Below are 18,997 nucleotides of genomic sequence, written 5' to 3'. Positions count from 1 at the left end.
TTATACAACTTCTGGAAACAATTTGGCAAAATGCAGCAAGAGTCTTAGAAATAGGACTAGGGGTAGAAATTGTCCTTTGAGAAATCTACTTTAAGGAACTAAGAAAAACACAAAGATGTTTACTGCAGCATTATTTGTAAAGGTGCAAATTGGGAACAACTTAATCACATGACAGTAAGACAATGATTAAAAAAACATAAATATACAGTATGTTGAGTCATTCCAAATTATATTTTCATATAATTTTTAACCACATGGAACTAGATGCAGGCTGAGGCTTCCCTGGTGGCTCAGTGGTAAAGAATCCACCCGCCAATGCAGGGAGATGCAGGTTGGATCCCTGGGCTGGAAAGATTCCTTGGAGAAAAAAACGGCAACCCACTCCAGTATTCTTGCCAGGGAAATGCTATGAACAGAGGAGCCTCAAGGGCTACAGTCCATGGGGTCGCAAAGGAGTCAGACACAACTCAGTGACTGAACAACAACAATAAAATTTTACATACCAGAATACAAAAGGGTGTGCAAATGTGATATCAATTGTAACAAACATGCCTAGAAAAGAGGCAATGGTTCTCTCTCCAAGACACAGGTGGAGGTGGCAACACCAGGGGCCAGGAAACTGACCCTCAGTACACTGAACACTCCTGCCACGTGTGCTTTGACTGCACAGGCATAATTTCCCCATGAAACACTTTTCAGGATCATCTCTTTCAATTTAATCACATATCAGCCTGCATACAAACACTAAAAATCAGCCACACTGGAAACACCTGCTATTAGAACATAGTGAGTGAATCTACTCTTTGAACAAAGAAGTTGGTAAAACTATTCCAAGTTACTTTGCAGGTGGATGAAACCAAGTCACTTAACTGACTACATTCCAAGAATGGAATATAATCTTTGCTCTAATAATATTAATGACTGGAAGCGGAGGAAGTCCATGTGCTGCCCTAAAATATAAAGGCTGGGAGATGCCTGCAGCTGGGAAGAAGACTGCATTTATTCAAGATTTCAACCTTCAGAGGTTCTTTGTATTTCCAGGGAAGGAGCTCATTGGCTCACAAGGCAGCCCATTCCATTCCTGCACAACTTGGTTCTCACCAAGTTCTTTCCCATGTATGACTGAATTTAGTTTCCTCTACTACCATCAAATTTCTGCTCTCTGTAGAGTCTGCTTCCTTTTTCTACAGCAGAAGCTATCACATTATAGATTTTCCCATCTTGAAGGAACCCAGGACATTGCCTAATCCCATTCATTTTTTAAAAAAGCTTAGAAAACTTTGCTCCAGGTCAAAGATGTACAAATATTGGGATAAAAAGAAAACAAACTAAAATAAACCTGAAGACTTTTATTTTTCCCATAAAACATTCCAAGTTATGCCAAATACCGTTGTTGTTTCTAGACCTTTATCATCCTAGCCTGTTCTATGCTGCAGGTGGATACCAACGCTCATGACATGTGGTACCTGAAGAGAACCTAACATTTCAAACGCATAATCTGAAAAGTGAAAAAAGGTAAAATCATTCTGCTCCATCTTTCTATCCATTTAAGAAGCATTAGTAGGCAGCTGTTACTTGTCAGGCATTGTACTGGGCGATAGTCCTGCATTGTCCAAGATGGTGGCTACTTGCCACATGCGGCTATTCCAAGTTAACTTAATAAAATTTGGATAAAATGAAAATCTCAGTTCTTCAACAGCAGTAGCCACATTTCAAGTGCTCGATAGCCATGTGGCTAGTAGGTGTTTTATTGAACAGCACAAACACAGAACGTTCCATCACTGAAACAAAGGTCTACAGGATAGTGCTGTACCAAATAATTGTTTTTTCTGACTACCCAGGTTTTCTGTGGAAAGAAATGAAAGGGGAGGAGAACTGGCTTAAAACGGTGTAAGTGGGAAGCAATTCAAGGTGCTAGATGGACAGATAATTGGATGAATACATGAAGGGGTAGCTGAGAAGAGAGGTGGATGGAAAATCAGATGGGTAGATTTCCTTTGTTCTGGATGATCTATTAATATTGATGAAGACTGAACCAGCTCTTGGGATTGGCTTCTAAAGCGCTTGCAATTGAGGATACTCTTAGTTCAACCGTTAAACTTCCTCTTTTCTTCCAACTTAAAGAGGTGGGAGGGATGTAACTCAGAGATAGTAAAGAGATTCAAAAACTTTAGGAGGGAACAGCCTGTCATTTTTCTCTCTCTATTCCTGTCATATTTGTGAAAGATAATTATTTCTTTGTGAAAGAATTATCAATAGTTCTTCATTGGAATGTCAGTAAATAAATGGATTAATGTATTCTTGGGTTCCTATTAGGCTATTTAATTTGGTATAAATTAAATAGCCATTTGTATCCAAAACCATTTGTATAAATTCAAATTTATTTACTGTAACTACAGATTTTAATGAAAGCTGAAATATCTTTTTAAAACAATTTGGACACCAATCACTGTGTTTTCTGTAACTTTGAGTAATGGACTACAGACTGGTTATTTGCAGAAAGCCAAGAATTTCTCTTTAGATGGAGGAAATACTTCCTCCTCTAGAGTTCTACTATCCTGTTTTGGAAAAGATCTAAGAAGTTCTGGAAAGGGCTGAAAACTTGAGAAAATAGAGAATGTCAGTGAGTAGAGGGAGAGGGAGAAGAACCAACATGCATTTGCCTGGCACTGTGCCCTGATGTTCTCACGTGGGTTCATGTAATCCTCACATTACTCCCCCACTCCTTACAACACTTTCTTCACACAGCTTCAGGGACACCAGTTCTGCTTTTTTTCCAATCTCGCTGTCCACCCTTTCTCAGTCTCTCTTGCTGTATCCTCCTCATTTCTCTCACCTCCGACTTTCAGCATGCCTGGGGATGCAGTCCTTTACTGTCTACACCTATGTCTCTGGTGCGCTTTTCCAGAATCAATGCTTTACATCTATGTGATGACAACTGTCACTTTTGTATTTTCAGCCAACAGTTCTCCCCTGGAGCCGTATGTCCAACTGCCTGCTGCACATCTCCACTTGGATGGCATATAATCAATCTCAGACTTGCCTGCTCCAATTCAGGCTTATTTTTCCCCAGACTTTATCTCTGCTGGTGTCAACGCCATCCTTCCAGTTGCTCAGACAAAACTCTTGGAGTCGTCGACTATTTCTTACTTACTCGTACACTACATGTCAACAAATCCTGCAGCTAGCTTCCACATTTGTACAGAATCCATCTATTCTCACCCTTTCTACCTCTACCGCCATACCCTGCCCAGTGTAACATCTTCCCTGTATTATCATAAATGCCTCTTTGAGTTCAGTTCAGTCACTCAGTCGTGTACGACTCTTTGCAACCCCATGGACTGCAGCACACGAGGATTCCCTGTCCTTCACCAATTCCCAGAGCTTGCTCAAACTCGTGTCCATCGAGTCAGTGATGCCATCCAACCATCTCATCGTCTGTCATCCCCATCTCCTCCTGTCTTCAATCTTTCCCAGCATCAGAATCTTTTCTAAGGAGTCAGTTCTTTGCATCACATGGCCAAAGTATTGGAGCTTCAGCCTCTTTACTGGTTCCTTGTTTCTAATTGTGCGTCCATAGTCTATTCTCCACATGGCAGCCAGAACAATCCTTACAGAATATGAGGAGGATAACCTCAAGTTTAATGGAAACTTACCTACGGTCCCTACTCCATTCAGAAAAAAGCCGAAGTTCTTCCTGACTGCACGGCTCCACGGAACTCCTGCCCACAGCTTCTCATGTCTCTCTGACTCTCTCTCTTGATACCCACCCCTCACTCCTTTCGGCCACACTAAACCCTCCTGCTCCTCTAAGAACCTGTCCAGCCACTCTCTCACCTCAGGATATTTGTACTTGGTGTTCCTCTTATCCCCCAGAAACCTGTTCAACTCACTCTCTCACCTCCCTCCAGACTTTTCTCAAATGTCATCTCATGAGTTTCTTGTTGACCCTCTCCAGTTTAAACTTCACCTCTCCAATGCCACCCTACTGCTGGCTTCTCTTATCTCTTTACCTTTCTCTGTAGCACTCATGACCCTCTGAGACACTGTAGCTTCTGGCCATCTATTATTCCCTGACTGGAATATAAGCTTCATGAGGTCAAAGAGTTTTGTCTATTCCATTCATTGATGTGCCGTATCGCTGGAACAGTGGCTGGCATGTCACAGGTTGCCATTAACTATTTGCTGAATGAATAACTGGAGAACCCCATGAGGCAGTAACTCTTCTCATCACGAGGTTACACATAAAGATTCTGAGGCACAGGGAGGGTAACCTACTTGCTCTATGTCACACAGACATTTCTTCAAACTCAGGAACTGAATCATTATCCTATACTGAAGAGGACCAAGGATATATAAGCAAGAAAATCTTATGACTATGATTCCCTGGCACCAATACCCATGAAACCAAAAGGATCTAGGGCCTTAAGCATGGAATCTGATCTTAACAGCAGGGGGTCCTGCAGGAATGCTGACCACTTGGAGTCTGTGGGCAGAGCTCTTCTAGATGGACACGCAGATCCAGGATGGTAGGCAGTGACTTCACAACCTGCTCTCTTCTCTATATTCTTTGTTTTAAAATTTTTTAATTGGAGTACAACTGCTTTACAATGTTGTATTGGTTTGTGCTGTACAATGTGAGTCAGCTCTAAGTGTACATTTGTCTCCTGAGCCTCCCCCACCCCATCCCAGCCCTCCAGGTCATCACAGAGCACCAAGTTGAGTTCCCTGTGCTATACATATGCTTCCCACTAGCTTTCTGTTTCACACATCTAGTGTATATAAGTCAATGCTACCCTCTCAATTCGTCCCACCCTCTCCTTCCCCTTGATGAATATACTTTAGATGATTCATCAAGTTCACCTGAGAGGCTGATCCCCTCAAAGAGACTAAACACTTAAATACACACACACACACACACACACACACACACACACACACACACACACACACACACACACACACACACCAGATTAGTGATGTTACTAAGCTGGGATATCATTCAGCACGTGGCCCTCTTTCAGACATGACTGGTTTAACCAAACTCCCACTATTGTCAAGGATCAGCACTCTTCATCATAGGCATGGCAGTTTTCCGCTTTAGTAAAGTTTTAGAATAAAACAGATTTCAAATTAATAGTATCTTTTTTGTACTTTGGGGACTTTGAAAGGTTGGAGGGTGGATGTCTAATTACAGTCAGGAACCAGAAACACCACTATTATTTAACATCACTGTGGAAGTTCCCACCAAAGCAAGAAGGTGAGAGAAACAAATGAGAAATACCAGAAAGGAGGATATAATTCTGTCAGTGCTTCACAGGTAATATGACTATCTATCTAGTGAAAAGTGGAAGTGACGTCACTCAGTCGTTTCCGACTCTCTGCGACCCCATGGACTATATACAGCCCACCAGGCTCCTCCGTCCATGGGATTCTCCAGGCAGGAATACTGGAGTGGGGTTGCTATGTTCTTCTCCAGGGGATCTTCCCGACCCAGGGATCGAACCCAGGTCTCCCACATTGCATGCAGACGCTTTACCCTCTGAGTCACTAGGGAAGCCCAATCTATCCAGTAGTTCTAAAGGTATTTATTTTTAAAAGTCAGTAAGGTAATCAGCTTAAAACATGTGATTTTGTTTCATACTACCAACAATTGTTTAGAAAATTGGTTAGGGAAAGTATCTCATTCACAATAACCTGAGAAACATAAAGGCAGGCGATAAAAATGTAAAAAGAAACGTGCAACACCAATAACTTAAAGCCCTGTGGTAAGCAGAGTAAGGAGACATAGTGTGCTCCCAGGTATAAAGCTTGACATGGAACGTTATCAATTCTTTCTAAACTTATTTACAAATGTAAGAAAAGTTCACTCAAAATTATGTTTTTGTAAGTAACTGACCACGTGATCCAAAAGTTTATCTAATAGGACAAATGGTTCTAAAAGATGAGACATACTGGAAATGAATACTGAAAGGCTGTTGTTTAATTAGATAATATACATAAATAATCTAATAAATCTACAGTAATTAAAAGAGTGTTTCTAGCACAGAAATCAATGATTTCTATGTGCAAAGGACACATGCAGAATCAGGAACATGGAGGAATATATGGCAAAGGTGATGTTTCCAGCTCAAGGGGGAGAGGGTAATTATTAAACATATGGTATCTTCAAATTGGTCAACCATTTAGACAGAAATAAAATAGAAGTGCACTTTGCACCATATATCAAACCAAACTAAAATGTATTAGTGATCTGCGTGTACAAAAATGGAACCATGGAGATACAAAAATATATATAAACACTCATGTTATCTGGGGGTGTGGAGGCCCTTATAAATGGAACCCTAAGGAAATAACTGTGAGCTTTGGAGACAGAGAGCTGCAGCTCTGCTGTGTGCTAATGGAATAGTGACAGAGCCTTGCCAAGCCTCTATTTGCTCATCTATAAAATGGGGATATAGAAATCCACCTTGCAAAGCTGTGAGGACAAGCAAGGCTGTATAAACTGCTGGGCTAAGAAAGACACGGTTGTTATTGACTCTTATCTTACACTGGTTATATGTAAAGAATGTAAACTTTCTGAACTCACAGACCATTTTCTTCTCAGTATTTTTTCCTTCTCAGGTGGTTGTTGAAAATAAGCAGGAAAAACACTCACATCGTACAATCTGAGGATATCCTGCATTATTTGATCCATACTGAGAAATAAACATTTCTCCCATCCAGTGGCACTGCGCTGGCTGGGACTCAGGACTAAGGAGCTGGAGGTCCAGGGCACTGGTCTGATTCGGCGTGTCTTTAGAGTTTAATAAGACTCTTTGAGAGAGTTCTCAAAAGGAGGGGCTCTGGCTTGCGTTTGGGGAGGTGTTTGAGAGTCCAGGGAACTGGTTTTCATGTCTTCAAAGACAGGAAGGTCTGAATTACTGTAAATCCCAGGGGGTGGCCTTCTGATATTCACTCCGGATATTTAGGCACAGTACCCAGTACACAGGCTGAAAGACTGGCCCAGCAAGAAGAGAGCAGGGGCCCTGCGAATGTCATCCAGGTTCAGAATTTGCCAAAGGCACTAAGAATCATGAAGTAGGAAGAGAAAATGTGGGCGCAAATAACTTGGAGGCATCCAGGGAGCTGGTGTCCTGTGGCCCACCTGTCCTCAAGCAGGTGCCCACTGCGGTCATCTGAACGGCCTTCTCACTCTTCCCGTGGAGGCCGGCCGAGCCCCTGCCAACGCAGGTGTCAAGACCGGAAAAGACGCCTCCCCTCCCCAAGTCTGGGTGGTTGTATGCCAGCTCGACCCAAGATCAAAGGGGAGAACCTAGCCCCTAAGATCTCTTAATCTGAAAACAAAATGCAAATGCTTTGCCTAGTGTGCCCTCTTCTTCAAGTTCCTTAGATTTCAGTTTGTGGTTTCAAGTTCTGATGAGTAAACCCTTCATCTTGTAATTTGCCTAGGTTTCCACCCTAGAAAAGGTCTGCCAAATCTTCTAGCAGTGCCTGCCTAAAAACATTAGCTTTCAGTGACAGTTTAACTGATAAGGAAATACAGAAAAATTTAAAATTTTCAGTTTTAAAAATGATAATCCACCTATCTCTCACAACTATTTTGATTATTTGCCTGTTGCCTTTTATATGTACATATAATTTCACGCTGTTGCAATCTTTGTTTACACATTTTACACTCTCTTCATTCTTATAAACATCTGTCTGTGATTTTATCCGGTATCCAAAACTAGTTTTAATGACTACATAATAATCTATTCCTTAAATGGACTACAATTTATTCAAAACATCCTTCATGTGTCAAACATTTATATTGTTCCCATTTCTTGTTTTCTACTATGAGAACAATGCCACAATGAACATCTTTGCGCACATTATGTATTGGTAATACCTTTTCAACCTTTTCCCCTTAGGGTAAAATCATAGGACTAAAACTAATGGATTAAAGCCATGTGTATCTTGATGGCTCATGTTAGATACAAAATTTATTAAAACAAGTTACATAGCACCAGCAATGAGTAAGTGTTCCAGGGATGAATAAGGTTCACTGCAAACTCACCATCATTGAACATCACCATTAGATTTTTTTTATATATAATTGAAATGACATTTCAAACTTAAATGTATTTTCTAAAGAAGGATCTCCAATTCTAAATTTTTTTTTTCAATTCAACTTTGCAACACTCACTAAAATTTTACACTGGTGAATGTGAATTTATGAAGTTATGAGATATCCATCACCTCATCCCATTTATCATAGTATAGATGGAGGCTGCATATATATTTGTTGGAGTTGGCCAGACAAGAATGGCAGGGAAAGGGCAACCCTCCTTCTGACTTCAGAAATTACGAGAAAAGAGACCCTGGAAGGAAGCAGTCACAGCTGTGTGTCCCTATCTCTCCCATCCAGGCTTTGACCAGAGTTAGGGGGTTTGGACAGCTGTTTGATAAACTAGGGGGCTCTCAAGAGGATATCTCTCTGCAAAGCACCTCCTTACCCACATGGGGTGGCCAGAGCAGTGAGGTTGGTGGTCAGGCAGAAAAAACATCTGGTTTGCAGTCTTGCGTGTCCCTTGGTTTGTACAGGACATGCGCATGGAGTCAAGGAGGGGCATGTCTGCCGGGCGCCTGCCGGCTCAGAACAAAGAGTGGAGCTTGGGCCAGGAACTCGATGGCGGTGTGGTTCTCCATTCTACAGGGTTGAGTGAAGGCTCCATCACCTTGAAGAGGTCACTGTGCCTGGGGAGGGCTGAGAATGAATGGATCCTGAGGTCATTACTACAAACACTGCAGCAGATGCAAGCACAAAGACTCAGGGTTGGGACTGGGTCGACCCCCACCTTAGCAGACGCCAGTCACGTAAATCAAGAACCAACAGGAGATTAGAGTACCCTCTTCTCCCTCTGCCCACACATCGAGTCATGCTGGTCCTTCCCCCATATCTCTACTGCCATCCTAGAAAGGACCAATGAGAGGAGACAAGGAACCGAAATTATAAGCTGATTAACAGAGGATGAGTAAAACCTAAAGTTATCATTCAAATGAATGGAAGGATAAGACTAAATTTAAACCACTTAGGACTAAAATTTGTGAATACTTTTTTCTTCTACCCAGCAGGTGGGAAGCTGGTAACAAGAGATTCAAACAGTTTTGGAAACTAAAGAAACCTCATTTACACTGCACAACTGAATTGTACTATGGGCAATTTTAGTGAATCAGCTAAAGGAGTATGATCTCAAATTATGTAAAACTTTGTATCCATGTATGCATAAATAGAGAAATGTTAATGGTAGTAAACTCATCATGGTGAGATCTGGGGTGATTTTTACTATTTTTTCCTTTTCTTTATGACTGATATTGTTCGTTTACTATTACTATATCATTTTTCCAAACTGCAAGGACTGTGATTAGGAGTACAGACAGGTAAAAACTCTATTTCTGTGTCTCTGATCTCACGTAACTAGGGATCAAAAACTTGATTTCTAACTCTACTTGTTTTCCAGTGCTTTTCAGTCTAGGCCCCTTCCCCCTCCCAAGATTCTATAATCTTACACTCATCATGTTGGATTTATGGAAATAACACATGAATTAAAGACGATCTTCAAGTTGAACAACACTTCAGTGAAATTCTTTTTTAAAGTTTGACTTGTTTTCAGATCAGTCTGTGAGAAAAGGAAAGAAAATATAAATAATTAATGATGAGTAGAGGCTCTTTCCACTCTTGCCTTAAACATTAAGGTTTAGAGAGATACTCTCATGACTGAAAATGCCTAACAGACCAAATGATGGGTATTTTTTCTCAGCTGCTGTGTATTATGCCATTGGGAATAAAAAAAGCTGATAAGATTGTATAAGTCAGTTGCTACTCAATTCCATTTTTAACCTCGAAAGCCTGAATGTATCACTGATCAGTAGATGATGGACCAGGCCAGAGCTATGAAAATAGATCAAGTTCTATCCAAGAGCCTCTACTTTTTCCTGATTTCATGTGAAACCACTTCTCATTGCCTTTCTTTCACTTCTGCTTTCTACCAATTTACAGTTTTTTCTTTTTCTAGTTTAAAATATGATCTCATGTAGACTCTCTGATGGCAACCCACTCCAGTATTCTTGCCTGGAAAATCCCATGGATGGAGGAACCTGGTAGGCTACAGTCCATGGGGTCGCAAAGAGTCGGACACGACTGGGCGACTTTCTTTCTTTCTACAACCTTGCGTGGCTATCATGATCCTTATTTTGGAGATGAGTAAACAAGGCTCAGAGTTAAGGGCTTGTCTCAGTCTTCTCACTGGCAAGCAGAATGGCCAGGAACAGCTCCTATGTCTCCCCTCTCTACAGTCATTTGGACTACACAGAACCCTGACAGGTGCCGACTTTAGGGTCCCAGTATTTTCTTAGGAAAGCAAAGACAATCCTTGCTATTGGCTCCAATTACTGCATTTCTAAGGCCTGCCTTGAGAAATACCTGCTGGCATACGTTCATGACCTCACACTTGTGCTTTCACAGAAAAGAGAAGGTTAGCAGGACTCCTGAGGAAGCAGGGTAGGGATTAGCTGCCTTTCATGGACTACTCCCTTGTCTCTTTTTCCTTCTTCTCCAGCCAAGTCTGTAATTCTAAGAAAAGCAGGCAGTGACCCTAGGGATCCTGGTCTAAAAAATCCAAAATCTAAGAAGTAGTCCCATTGGTGCATGCTCAGCGCCTTTATGAGGGAGAAGCTCTAAGGGGTCTGTTGTAGGCACATGACTGGCTTATGTCAGCATCGTCAGGAACAGGAAAAGGGGACGCTGCTTATAATCGTTACAACAGTTCATAACTACTATAATAGCTAATTATAATAATTATTATAAGTTAAAAATCACTGTACTTGAATCCAATGATGAGATAATTAAGCATAGATACTAGAGATCTAACCTGAACTTTTGAAATTGCTTACTGAAGGATTTTAGACTCATTATTAAATTTCTTGAAGGTTCAATTTCCCCATTACTGTATTTTTAAATTTTGCATTTTATGTTATGGAGCCAAGGAGGTGGGTAGTTATTCCTAGAATGATAATCACTATTATTAGCATTTGGTTTTTAAATGGATGATTTTGAAGGTCATATATAAACCATAAAACATAAAATACAAAATTTTAAGATACAGTGATAATATAATAAGATTATTGTTATCATTACCCAACCTATCCCTTCCTGTTTTGTATTTCTTCCTCCAATGCTTTCAGGATCAACATCTCCGCTCTTCACTACCATCCACAATGTTTGTTCCTTTTCCCGTGGTGGGTCATGCTGACTCTCAAAACATTGCATCTTTCACTCCTAACATCTCCCCCCGCCCCATGGCATATCTGATACACCTTTGGAAATATATGCTGAAGAATGTACAGGCTATTCATTCCATATGGTTTTAGTGGGTAAGTGAATAAACTGACTGGTGTGGGTCACAAGGAGTGATCATAGTTAACTGTGGGGTTACTTCTGCCTTCTTCTATCACAGGGACAAGGAAAATGGTGACCTCAGTTGATGGGATTGAAACCGTGGGTGAAGTTGCTGGGACCACACCCTACGACTATGAGGGGGCACTGCCATGCGAGAAAAGCAATGTCAAGGAGCTGGGGGCCCAGTTCCTGCCCCCACTGTATTCCCTGGTGTTCATGATTGGTTTGCTGGGCAATGTAGTGGTGGTGGTGATCCTCACAAAATACAAGAGGCTCCGTATTATGACCAACATCTACCTGCTCAACTTGGCCATTTCTGATGTGCTCTTCCTATTCACGCTGCCATTCTGGATTCACTATGTTAGGTGGAACGAGTGGGTTTTTGGTCACGCCATGTGTAAGTTGCTCTCTGGGCTCTATTACATGGGACTGTACAGTGAGATCTTCTTCATCATCCTCTTGACCATAGACCGGTACCTGGCCATCGTCCACGCCGTGTTTGCCCTTCGAGCCCGTACAGTCACTTTTGGTATCGTCACTAGCATCTTCACCTGGGGCCTGGCAGTGCTAGCAGCCCTCCCTGAATTTTTCTTTCATGAGTCCCAAGAGGAGGCTGGACAGACTATCTGCAGTCCTCTTTACCCAGAGGATAATGAAAATGCCTGGAAGCGTTTCCATGCTCTGAGAATGAATATCCTGGGTCTCGCGCTGCCTCTGCTTGTTATGGCTATCTGCTATTCAGGAATCATTAAAACACTGCTGAGATGCCCCAGTAAAAAAAAATACAAAGCCATCCGGCTCATTTTTGTCATTATGGTGGTCTTCTTTATTTTCTGGACACCCTACAATCTGGTTGTCCTACTCTCCGCTTTTCAAATGCACTTGGAGGCCGACTGTGAACAGAGCAGACAGCTGGACCTGGCCATGCTGGTGACAGAGGTGATCGCCTACACGCACTGCTGTGTCAACCCCGTGATCTACGCCTTCGTTGGCGAGAGGTTCCGGAAGCACCTCCGTCACTTCTTCTACAGGCACGTGGCCACCTACCTGGGCAAATTCATGCCGTTTCTTCCCAGCGAGAACCTGGAAAGAGCCAGCTCTGTCTCCCCATCAACAGGGGAGCAGGAACTCTCTGCTGTATTCTAGGTCAGAGGCAGAACATTGCCTACAGAAGATGCACAGACCAGATGAAGCCAACATATTGACCTCTTCACCAGTCCTTTGAACTTCCAGCACAATGGCTGAACTCTTGAAGCCATTAAAATATATACACAATGGTGATGGTATATCTATGCACCCCAAAGTCATTACCAAAGGTCAACGCCTGAGCAATGACTTATTATGAACCCTGAAAAGCAGAGCTTTGCTTGATCCACTCAAGTCACGTAAATTTTAATGCACCTGAATGTTAGATGGTTACTATATGCAGCTACAAACTAGTCAAGCTTTTTATATCTTAAACCTTAACTTCAGCCAGTTATGGATATAAATGAAACATAATAAACATAAATGAAATATTAATAAATCAATTACATTTCTTCTTATTACAATGTAATAAATCAGTTTATTGCAAGAACTGATGCTCAAGCTGAAACACCAATACTTTGGCCACCTGATGCGAAGAGCCAACTCATTGGAAAAGGCTCTGACACTGGGAAAGATTGAAGGCAGGGGGGAGAATAGAAGAGCAATTTGGCATTTTCAGTACAGAGAATAACCCACTCCAGTCCTCTTGCCTGGAGAATCCCATGGACAGAGGAGCCTGGTGGGCTGCAGTCCACAGGGTCGCAAAGAGTCGGACACACTGAGTGACTTCACTTTCACTTTTCACTTTCATGCATTGGAGAAGGAAATGGCAACCCACTCCAGTGTTCTTGCCTGGAGAATCCCAGGGACGGGGGAGCCTGGTGGGCTGCCGTCTATGGGGTCACACAGAGTCAGACACAACTGAAGCGACTTAGCAGCAGCAGCAGTACAGAGAATAAAGGTCCTGCTCATAGAAACTTCTCAGAGCCCTGAGATGTGTGGACACTGTCTTATTTTACACCACTCTCACTGTTTATCCAGTAAGTGTGTGTTAGGTGATACAGGCAGGATGCACAAACATTGTCTTAGGTTAAGTGAAGGATGCCAAACTGTGTTAGACAAACACGATCCTTGCCCCAATGAAACTTTCCCTATAGTAGAGGATGTAAGACAGAAACAAATAACTCCAGTGCAAAGAGGGAACACACTCAATGCTACACCTGGGTCAGGAAGAAAGGCCATTTCCACTGGAATCTGAGGGAGGAAGACTTAATGGAGGAAGTGGCTTTTGAGCAGGTCTCTGAAGGAGCAGCAGGATGAAAGGGGAGGTTTGAGGGAAAGGCACTGTAAGCCAGTGAGGAGAGGGGAAGGCACGAATGTGGGTGGATGGCAGAGTGAGGTGGGAACGCTGGGATGGGGATGATTTTCAGGCAGAGCACCTTAGGCTTTATTGGGAAGGCATGGGAGCAAGGCAATTAAAATGGTGTCAGGAGGATAATTCTGGTATCACATGGAGGATGGAGCAGAGGCCCCAGAACTGTGCAGGGAGCTAAGTTAGGAGACAAGTGCAAGTGTGGAGGCAAGAAAAGATCAACGACCAATCAAGAGAGGTGCCAAGAGCACCCTGAGGAGAATCTGGCCAAGAGACAGTGTGAAGGAAGAGTTAAAACACTAGGAGCAGTATATGGTTGATGCGGAAAAAAAGGGGGGGTGCAAAACAGAATGTTAAAAAAAGAAAGAGAGACACACACATTTTTCATTGTGCTTAGATGCACTGACCATCCTCTTAAAAGGACATAAAAGAAAAGAGGAACAATGGTTGTCTTTAGGGAGAGGCATGTGTAGAGAAGAGAAGAAGGATATTTCTCTGAACACTCTTCTGCATCTTTTGGACTCTGAAACATGGGAACGTGTTTTTCAAAAAAAAAAAAATGAACATTTTAGAATTATATTTTAAAAATGAAAGACTAGGCTACTATTCACATGTGGTATCCATTCTACTAGCCATAAAGAGATTAGATGTCCTCTGCCATGAATGAACCTTGTGACCTGGTTAGATTATTCCTAAGATCCTTTATAGCCAAAGCAAACTGATCTTGATGAAGTCTTAGGAAGTAGATGCTCAAAGTCTACAAAATACATCGCTGTTGTTGTTGTTTTAAAAGCAGGTTGTGATGCAGTGAACAGTTCTACAGCATCACCTCCTACTGGCCATGACACCAAGTGCAGTCCCTGTGCTCACTAAGGTACACTCAGGTTTCACATGTACAGTCATTCATCTGGTCACTTATCCATTCATTCAATAAACATTTGCTGAGCACATGTCATGTTCTTAACTAAGCCCCTCAGGAAGCTACTGTCAGACTGAATTAGACACTGCTTTGCCCTACGCTGTCGACGTTCAAAATCATGTCTTAAAAACTGCCAATGCCTAAATTCAATCCAAATGACAGAGACTTCCACTGTAAGACCAGTTCAGTTCAGTTCAGTTGCTCAGTCATGTCCGACTTTTTGTGATCCCATGGACTGCAGCACACCAGGCTTCCCTGTCCATCACCAACTCCCGGAGCTAGCTCAAACTCATGTCCATCGAGTTGGTGATGCCACCCAACCATTTCATCCTCTGTCAGCCCTTTCTCCTGCCTTCAAGACCAGAAAACACTCCAACTCCAGAACATTTCACATTCTAGTCAAATGCTTGGAGAAATGATGTACGTGTTCTTATCCATCCATGCAATCCAGCCTCAACTGCTGGTGAGTGGCCTTGAGGTTTCTTACCCTCATGTGACCATGTCTAAAAGGTCTTACCTCAGTCCAACCCTAAATGGACAGCACAGGATGTGAACTTTGGAACACTAAACCGCACAACATGAATCTCAATTCGGCTAGGAAACTTTGAAGTTACTTTTTCTCTTTTTTGTGGTTCAGCCAAAATGTAAATGAAGCAATCATTTAAAAACTATACACCTCTGATTCTCTCTTGCACTGTGAAGTATCTGCCCTTAGATAACCGCAAGTGCAGGATCTATAGGTGTTGGTTCATACTCCCTTGATCCTGAAAGCTTTCAGTTCTGTGACCCACACAAAGCCGCACAAAACCAAATCACGGATTCAGTGTGCTCCACCCTGCTCCCCATCCCCATGCTGTCCAATGGAACCAACTACAACAATAGAAAAGTTCTACATCTGTGTTGTCCAATGTAATCACTACCGATCACATGCAGTTATTGAGCGCCTGAAATGTGGCTAGTGAGACTGAGGAAGTGAAGTTTTCATTTTCATTCCACTTTAATTGAAATAGCCAACATGCGGCTAGTGGCTACTTCATGTGGTTAGTGGTGCAGCACTAGCCCCTTCAAACTTGCCTCTTCATCTCTGCTCTGCCTCTACATCAAGCCTCCTGTAGTCAGCAATCACATCTTGAACACTGTGTGACAGGCTAGGGAAAATGCCAGTGATGCAAAGATGAGTAAGATTCATTTCTGGAAAACTCACCATTCCATGGAACAGACTCAAGTGACTATAATGAAATGTGACAGGTGCCCAAAAGCCCCTGCAGCAGAAACAGAATGAAATCATTGAAGAAAGGTACACAGAGAAAATGATATTCTGATTAGGCTGGGTTCCCCCCAAAGCAATTCCTGAGCAGGAAGTGGAGAACAAAGAGTTTATTTGAAAAGAAACTCCAGGAGTGGGTGGGGAAGTTCAACAGGAGAGGAAGATGCCAAAAAAGGGTACATTACAAAGTACCTTCCACTGAGGGGTAACTGGAGCTCAAAACTACTAGAAAACTGTTGAGAAACAGTGTAACTCACAGTCCTCTATTAGCCCATGTGAGGGGGAAGAAAGTTGGGGTATTAACATTCCACTCCCATTGGTCATTGGCTGATTGGCACTAATTTTCCAGGACTTCCAGCCTGCCTGGCTCTCAGAGCCCTTGCAGCTTTGGGAAAAGCTCCCCGGCAACAAGATGCAGATATGGATGCTGGAAGCCAGCTGGGCACACTCAAGATAAGGCTTGAGGGATAAAGTGTTTGTTACATATTTGAACGACTTTTCACAAACCAAAGGGGGGGGAAGCAAGAGCAATATCCAGGCAGGTAGGTCAATATGATGGCAGCCACAATGACATAAAAGTGCCCTAGAGAGAGTCTGCTGTGGTGAAGACTAGGGTGACCTTGACAATGGCAGGTGACCTTGAACACACCTCCGTGTTGACTTTCCTGACGCTCCTCTTTTTTTGCTGAGCATCATATCCTGCTGGTTTAAAAAATATGATCCTTTTCCAGCTTGAGTTTTTGAAGTTTTCTTCAAATTCCAGAGTCAAATTTCTAATCTTCACACCTTCTGAACAAAGCAGGTTTATGTCCTTGGTAGTCTGTGGGCTTTCAGTCACTGAGGTTTTCGCCCCTTTCTGCCCAGATAAACCCCCAGTTTAGTTAAGGTCGCCATCTCTCTTCTCAATTCACTGATCCAATCCAGGAGTCGGTGAACTGTGACCCAGGGGCCAAACCCAGCTCACTGCCTGCTCCGTGAGCAGAGCTGGAGCAGAGCCATGCTCGTTTGTTTATGAACGGTCTACGGCTGCTGCTGTGCTACCGTGAGAGAGCTGAGTGACCGTGACAGAGGCCACACAGTCCACAAAGCCTAAACCACTTACTTTCTTGTCTCTACAGAAGAAGTTTCCTGAACCTGGATAATTCACGTCCCACAGGATCTGGGCTCTGATATGCATAGCCAAGATAAGAGAGACTGGATTTGGGGCAGGGCAGGGGGGTTACTCAGCATGTGAGGTTTGTAGACAAGCTGCTGAGATCCCCAGGTTAGTTCCAGCTTGACCATGGATGCAGCTCTAAACAGTCAAAATAGGGTTAGATTGTATAGTAGTCAAATGCTGGTCACTAATGCAAAAATGCTAACAGTCTATACCAAGACAGCACACTGAAGGTTTCAACTGGGGCAGCCAGACCCCACAGATGCGGTACTCTAAAGCAGGCTATATGCAGAATTGACATAGGAACTGCTAAAACATATTTCACAACTCTTGAGACACCTCACCTCTACTGGGGACAAAGAAATTGAATTGATTAAAATTAGGGAGACACTTAAAAGGAAACTCTCTGTTGAGGTCTGCTGGTGCCCCCTCTCTATCAGGGATGCGGAGGAAGGACTGCATGGTGGGTGCTATCTCTCACCTCAAGCTTGTTAAGAGCTATGCCACTGGGGCCACACAAAGAGACTGAAACAAGTCACTCAGGTTAAAGAAGATCTGACTCTCATTCAGGAAATGGGGAGACCAGAGACAGGCCAGTCATCTGCCCTGGGGCTGGAGTAGAGAAAAACTGCCACTACTGTGGGACAGATCTGTGCTTTCAGAGTTGATCCTGGCAAAGAACGTGGGATTGTTTTCCACAGACCAAATGAGAAAGAGCTGACTGGGGGATTTCTAATCTTGCTCAAGAAGACTGCCTGCATGGAGTTTGTCTGGAGGATGAGAAAAATATGTGTATAGTGGACAGCCAAAACAACAGGATATTCCTGTTATGCTGAAGATGAATATTCCCAGGGATGTCTTTAATGACTCCACGAAAGCAGTCCGTGGGAGAAAGAATCAACCTTTACACCTGCCAGTCCCACGGGTGGAGCTGGGGGTGAAGTCATCACCTGATGATAGGGTCAGTCAAGCAAGAACTTTCCTTCCTCTCCCAGTGCCCACCAGTGGGAGGACTAGAAACCATGTTTAGAAAGCAGGTGAAGGAGGAGGAATGCCAAGGAAGGAGAGAGATAAGTAGGCTGGCAGCCCTTGTGCGTGGTTCATCCCTCACCAGCTGGGAGGTGGAGGAAGGTTTAAAAGTCAAATCAAATTGACCTTTGCTATTCATATGGGGATCAACCATTCAATTTCTGAATTGGAACCCTCTCCTTTTAGTGAGTTCAAACGATCATGGGATTTTTTTGTACCTAAACTTGATGACAGTAGTCATGAGAAGGCGCAACTTTTCACTGGGGCTGGAAGAACTTCAGCCTCTAATTCAGTTTAAAGGGATGTGAGACATGAAAGTAGATTCTATCTCATAAGCCCTGTTGGTTCAACATACTGGCGGTAAATTCAAGGACCCCAAATTTCAGCTCTTGAGGTCCACAGAGGGCTTACATGAATTTGCAGGACTGTTCTGCAGGACTTAAATGGATGTTAGAGCCCCCAGATCCTGGCTAAGAAATAAGGCAGAGAGAGGAAAAAAAGCAATGATACTTAATACATATAGACAGATATAAATACATGTTAATATAGGCTTAAGTAGAGGAATACTTAATAATGCCTTTACACTTCTATACACCTAGATTTTTGCCTTGTGGCTAAGCAGGAGCTAATCCCCTGGCCACTGCCCAGTGGAGCTCTGTGATGACCTAGAAGGGTGGGATGGCTGGGGGAGCCTCAAGAAGAAGGGAATGTGTATATATAGTTATGATTCACTCACATGGTTGTAGGGCAGAAATAACACAATGCTATAAAGCAATTATCTTCTAATT

General features: G+C 42.8%; 1 protein-coding gene across 7 annotated transcripts in view; it reads left to right on the top strand.

The window, feature by feature from the left end:
• CCR3 (C-C motif chemokine receptor 3) overlaps positions 1 to 18,997 on the top strand; it is a 58,263-nt gene that overhangs the window by 20,024 nt on the left and 19,242 nt on the right. For 2 of the 7 annotated variants that reach the window (XM_061128802.1, XM_061128801.1), the window contains 3 exons: positions 1,437 to 1,515; positions 11,227 to 11,415; positions 11,499 to 12,969. The exons of 2 other annotated variants lie outside the window; for them this stretch is intronic. In XM_061128802.1, coding sequence (XP_060984785.1) covers positions 11,403 to 11,415; positions 11,499 to 12,586 — 1,101 coding nt within the window. In that variant the 5' untranslated portion in view covers positions 1,437 to 1,515; positions 11,227 to 11,402 and the 3' untranslated portion in view covers positions 12,587 to 12,969. Of the gene's footprint in view, positions 1 to 1,436; positions 1,516 to 11,226; positions 11,416 to 11,498; positions 12,970 to 18,997 lie in introns of those variants that run through there. 3 more of the 7 variants (XM_061128805.1, XM_061128803.1, XM_061128804.1) reach the window with 2 other exon arrangements.

The sequence above is a fragment of the Dama dama genome, chromosome 24 (genome assembly GCF_033118175.1).
Source record: "Dama dama isolate Ldn47 chromosome 24, ASM3311817v1, whole genome shotgun sequence".
In the NCBI taxonomy this organism is placed as follows: Eukaryota; Metazoa; Chordata; class Mammalia; order Artiodactyla; family Cervidae; genus Dama; species Dama dama.
Note: the sequence above shows the minus strand (reverse complement) of the source record. Positions and strands in the feature narration are given on the sequence as shown.